Below are 5,317 nucleotides of genomic sequence, written 5' to 3'. Positions count from 1 at the left end.
CGAGACACCCCACCCCCCAACACACACAGACACACACACACACACACATATACACACACACACACCCAGCTCCAAAAAACACACACGAAAAAAACACTGATTTACACAGTTTACACAGTCCCTGGGCCAGGACTCAGGGGCATAGTGTAACAAAGAGCGCTCGGGTCAGGAGGTGAGAGCGCAGAACAATGTTCCAGGTCCCCGGGCGTGACTGTCAGGGTCTCAGGCCCCAAAGGCAGAGTGTGGAGACCTGGGAGGCGCAGCGTTGGGCATTCCACACCACTTTCATTTCCTCTGTTAACCTGGTCGTGTCCTTCTTCCTGGATACTCATGACGCAGACTCAGTTCTCATTCCCAATGGGTGTCGGGTTTCTGGAGAAGCCAATCAGCGTCGCCACGACTCCCGGCTATAAAGTCCGCACGCACCCACCCGGATTCAGGAGGCTCTACCGACTCAGAGAATGGCGTCATGGCACTACGAACCCTACTTCTCCTGCTCTCGGCCCTTACCAAGACCTGGGCGGGTGAGTGCGGGGTCGGGATGGAAGCGGCCTCTACCCGGAGGAGAGAGGGGCCGGACCGGCGGGGGCGCAGGACTCGGGGAGCCGCGCCGGGAGTAGGGCCGGACCGGTCTCAGCCCCTCCTCGCCCCCAGGCTCCCACTCCTTGAAGTATTTCCACACTTCCGTGTCCCGGCCCGGCCGCGGGGAGCCCCGCTTCATCTCCGTGGGCTACGTGGACGACACCCAGTTCGTGCGGTACGACAGCGATGCGGCGAGTCCGAGGATGCAGCCGCGGGCGCCGTGGATGGAGCAGGAGGGGCCGGAGTATTGGGACCAGGAGACACGCAGAGCCAGGGACACCGCACAGACTTTCCGAGTGAACCTGAAGACCCTGCGCGGCTACTACAACCAGAGCGAGGCCGGTGAGTGACCCCGGCCCGGGGCGCAGGTCACGACCCCTCCCCATCCCTCACGGACATCGTGGGTTCCCTCGAGTCTCAGGGTCCAAGATTCACCCCCAGGCTGTGGAACCCGCCCAGACCCTCGACCCGGCAGAGTCCCAGGCTCCTTTACCCGGTTTCATTTTCAGTTTAGGCCACAATCCCTGCGGGTTGGCGGCGACGGGGCGGGGCTCGGTGGGCGGGACTGACTAGCAGGCGGGGCCAGGGTCTCACACCCTCCAGTGGATGCATGGCTGCGACCTGGGGCCGGACGGGCGCTTCCTCCGCGGGTATGAACAGTTCGCCTACGACGGGAAGGATTATCTCACCCTGAATGAGGACCTGCGCTCCTGGTCCGCGGTGGACACGGCGGCTCAAATCTCCGAGCGAAAGTCAAATGATGGCTCTGAGGCGGAGCACCAGAGAGCCTACCTGGAAGACACATGCGTGGAGTGGCTCCGCAGATACCTGGAGAATGGGAAGGAGACGCTGCAGCGCTCGGGTAAGAGGGTCCGCAGGGCTACTCTCCCATCTCCTTCTTGGGCTAGGACTGTGCCCACAGCTGACAGACCTCAAACAGTAGAAGACGCAGGGATGGAAGCCAGAATACCCCTCCTCCCTTGGATCAGGAGAGGGGGCTGTCACCCCAGGTACAGGAGATCCTGTACCAGAGAGTGACTCTCTTAAATGACCAGCCTTCTCTCAGGGACAATTAAGGAATCTAGTCCCGCTGGAGAGTCCATTCTTCAAATGAACTGATGAGCAGTTCTCTTTGACTCTCAGTGTTAGGAATCATGGGGGAGTTTCTCTCGTGCCTGGTTCTCAGCCCCACGCCAAGAGTTTTTGGAGGTCTGACTCCAGCTTTTCTCAGTCACTCAGCATCCGCACAGGCCAGGACCAGAAATCCCTTTTCACCTTCTATCCTGGGCTATCTCACCCCGATTCTAGAACTTTCCAAGGAATAAGAGGCTATCCCAGATCCCTAAGTTCAGGCTGGTGTCAAGGTTTTGTCCTCATCTCCTACTATAATTGTCCTCTTCCTTCTCAGGATGGTCACATGGGTGCTGCTGGAGTGTCCCATGAGAGATACACAGTGAATTTTCTGACTCTTCCCCTCAGAACCCCCAAAGACACACGTGACCCACCACCCCGTCTCTGCTCATGAGGCCACCCTGAGGTGCTGGGCCCTGGGCTTCTACCCTGCGGAGATCACAGTGACCTGGCAGCGGGATGGGGAGGACCAGACCCAGGACACGGAGCTTGTGGAGACCAGGCCTGCAGGGGATGGAACTTTCCAGAAGTGGGCAGCTGTGGTGGTACCTTCTGGAGAGAAGCAGAGATACACGTGCCATGTGCAGCATGAGGGGCTACTCGAGCCCCTCACCCTGAGATGGGGTAAGGAAGGGAATGGGAGGTCATGTCTCTTAGGGAAAGCAGGAGCCCTTCTGAAGCCCTTTTGCAGGGTCGGGGCTGAGGCCTGGGGGTCAGGGCCCCTTACGTTCCCCTGTTTTCCCAGAGCCGTCTTCCCAGTCCACCATCCCCATCGTGGGCATCATTGCTAGCCTGGTTCTCCTTGGAATTGTGGTCACTGGAGCTGTGGTTGCTGCTGTGATGTGGAGGAGGAAGAGCTCAGGTGGGGAAGGGAGAGGGGTAGAGTCTGAGTTTTCTTGTCCCACTGGGGGTTTCAAGCCCTAGGTAGAAGTGTGTCCTGCCTTGTTACTGGGAAGCACCATCCACACACACGGGCCGACCCAGCCCGGGCCCTGTGTGCCAGCACCTACTCTTTTTTGAGATGGAATCTTGGCTCTGTCACCCAGGCTGGAGTGCAATGGCGTGGTTTCAGTTCACTGTAACCTCTGCCTCCCAGGTTCAAGCGATTCTTCTGCCTCAGCCTCCCGAGTAGCTGGGACTACATGTGCGTGCCACCACACCCGGCTAATTTTTTTTTGTACTTTTAGTAGAGATGGGGTTTCACTGTGTTGGCCAGGCTGGTGTCGAACTCCTCACCTCGTGATCCACCTGCCTCAGCCTCACAAAGTGCTGGGATTACAGGCGTGAGCCACCACGCCTGTGGTACCTGTGACAATGAAGGACAGATTTATCACCTTTATGATTGTGGTGATGGGGATCTGAGCCCAGCAGTCACAGGTCACAGGGGAAGGTCCCTGCTGAGGACAGACCTCAGGAGGGCAGTTGGTCCAGGACCCACAATTGCTTTCTTCATGTTTCCTGATCTTGCCCTGGGTCTGCAGTCACAGTTCTGGATACTTCTCTGGGATCCAAGACTAGGAGGTTCCTCTAGGACCTTATGGCCCTGCCTCCTCCCTGGCCCCTCACAGGACATTTTCTTCTAACAGGTAGAAAAGGATGGAGCTACTCTCAGGCTGTGTGTAAGTGATGGGGGCGGGAGTGTGGAGGAGCTCGCCCACCCCACAATTCCTCCTGCACCACATCTCCTGTGGGCTCTAACCAGGTCTTGTTTTTGTTCTACCCCAGGTAGCGACAGTTCCCAGGGATCTGATGATTCTCTCACAGCTTGTAAAGGTGAGATTCTGGGGGTCTGAAGTGGGTGGAGGGTGGGGCAGATGGGACAGGACTGGGTTGTGGGGATTTTTTGATTTGGAATTTTTGAGTGTGTGGTGGGCTGTTCAGAGTGTCATCACTTACTGTGACTGACCTGAATTTGTTCATGACTGTTTTCTTCTGTAGCCTGAGACAGCTGCCTTGTGTGCGACTGAGATGCAGGATTTCTTCACGCCTCACCTTTGTGTCTTAAGGGACTCTGGCTTCTCTTTTGCAAGGGCCTCTGAATCTGTCTGAATCTGAATCTGTCTGAATCTGTGTCCCTGTTAGCATAATATGAGGAGGCAGACAAACATCCACCTCCGTGTCTACCATGACCCCTTCCTCACACTGACCTGTGTGCCTTCCCTGTTCTCCTACTTTTCTATTAAAAATAAGAAACTGAGCAGAGCACGGCGGCTCACACCTATAATCCCAGCACTTTGGGAGGCCGAGGCAGGCAGATCACGAGGTCAGGAGATCGAAACCAACACGGTGAAACCCTGTCTCTACTAAAAAATATAAAAAATTAGCTGGGCATGGTGGCAGGCACCTGTAGTCCCAGCTACTCAGGAGGCTGAGGCAGGAGAATGACTTCATCCCAGGAGGCAGAGGTTGCTGTGCGCCGAGATTGTGCCACTGCACTCCGGCCTGAGTGACAGGGTGAGACTCTGTCTCAAAAAATAAAAATTAAAAAAAGGAACCTGGATCTCAATTTATTTTTTCACATTCTGCAGTGAAATGGAGTTGAGGAAGCTAAGGTCATAGTTAGAAATACAGACAGATAATTCCACAGCACATCTCTGGCAAATTTAGCCTATTCCTTACCACCTGTAATCTTGACCATATACCTTGGAGTTGAATATTGTTTTCATACTGCTTTGGTTTGAATGTTCCTTCCAACACTCATGTTGAGACTTAATCCCTAATGTGGCAATACTGAAAGGTGGAGCCTTTGAGATGTCATTGGATGATAAGGCTCTACCTTCATTCATGGGTTAATGGATTAATGGGTTATCACAGGAATGGGACTGGTGGCTTTATAAGAAGAGGAAAAGAGAACTGAGCTAGCATGCCCAGCCCACAGAGACCCTCCACTAGAGTAATGCCAAGTGGAAATGTGAGGTGCAGCTGCCGCAGAGAGCCCCCACCAGGGAAATGTCTAGTGTCTAGTGGATCCAGGCCACAGGAGAGTGCATTGTGGAGCTGTGGGAGCAGGACCTGACCACCACCAGGACCCCAGAACTGTGGAGTCAGTGGCAGCATGCAACGCCCCCTTCGGAAAGCTTCAGGCACCAGCCTATAACCCATTCGAGCAGCCATGTAGGCTGCACCCAGCAAAGCCATAGGCACAGAGCTACCTGAGGTCTTGGGGGCCCAATCCCTGCTCCAGTGTGTCTGTGAGGCAGCACATGGAGTCAAAAGAGATTATTCTCTTCCCACAGATACCTTTTCTCTCCTATGGCCCTTTAACAGCATCTGCTTCATTCCCCTCACCTTCTCAAGCTGAGCTGAAGTAAACTTTGAAGTAAAATAAAAGCTGTGTTTGAGCATCATTTGTATTTCATTTGTGCATTTTGTGCCTTTTTCTTTTTTTTTTAAACCACATTCAAGCTATCCTTGGGCTTCCAATGCCATGGTCCACCCAGAACTGCATTCACTGGCCAGTGTTCTAGTTCTGGTCATGCCGACTTTCCCCTTTTTCCTGGTGAATCCCTGTAATCACCTGAGTCTCATTCTGTCAGGTGATATCCAATGAGAAGGCAATATGTGTGGTGAAAAGCCCAGGGAGTCCTGGGTGTGAATTTTTACT

The 5,317-nt window shown here is 54.4% G+C and overlaps 1 protein-coding gene across 3 annotated transcripts; it reads left to right on the top strand.

The window, feature by feature from the left end:
* The first annotated feature begins 341 nt into the window (after positions 1-341).
* LOC112622185 (popy class I histocompatibility antigen, alpha chain E-like) lies at positions 342-5,060 on the top strand. 3 transcript variants are annotated; one of them, XM_025381447.1, is made up of 8 exons: positions 342-524; positions 655-924; positions 1,169-1,444; positions 2,062-2,337; positions 2,459-2,575; positions 3,300-3,332; positions 3,439-3,486; positions 3,652-5,060. In XM_025381447.1, exons 1-8 carry the CDS (start codon positions 470-472, stop codon positions 3,654-3,656), a joined length of 1,080 nt encoding a protein of 359 aa, XP_025237232.1. In that variant the 5' UTR covers positions 342-469; the 3' UTR covers positions 3,657-5,060. The 3 variants fall into 3 exon arrangements, with proteins under 3 accessions (XP_025237232.1, XP_025237233.1, XP_025237234.1); XM_025381448.1 differs by having other exon boundaries at positions 3,282-3,332; XM_025381449.1 differs by lacking the exons at positions 3,300-3,332; positions 3,439-3,486; positions 3,652-5,060 and adding an exon at positions 3,195-3,259.
* Positions 5,061-5,317: the final 257 nt, after the last annotated feature.

The sequence above is a fragment of the Theropithecus gelada genome, chromosome 4 (genome assembly GCF_003255815.1).
Source record: "Theropithecus gelada isolate Dixy chromosome 4, Tgel_1.0, whole genome shotgun sequence".
NCBI classification, from domain to species: domain Eukaryota; kingdom Metazoa; phylum Chordata; class Mammalia; order Primates; family Cercopithecidae; genus Theropithecus; species Theropithecus gelada.
This window is presented reverse-complemented; position numbering and strand designations above follow the sequence as displayed.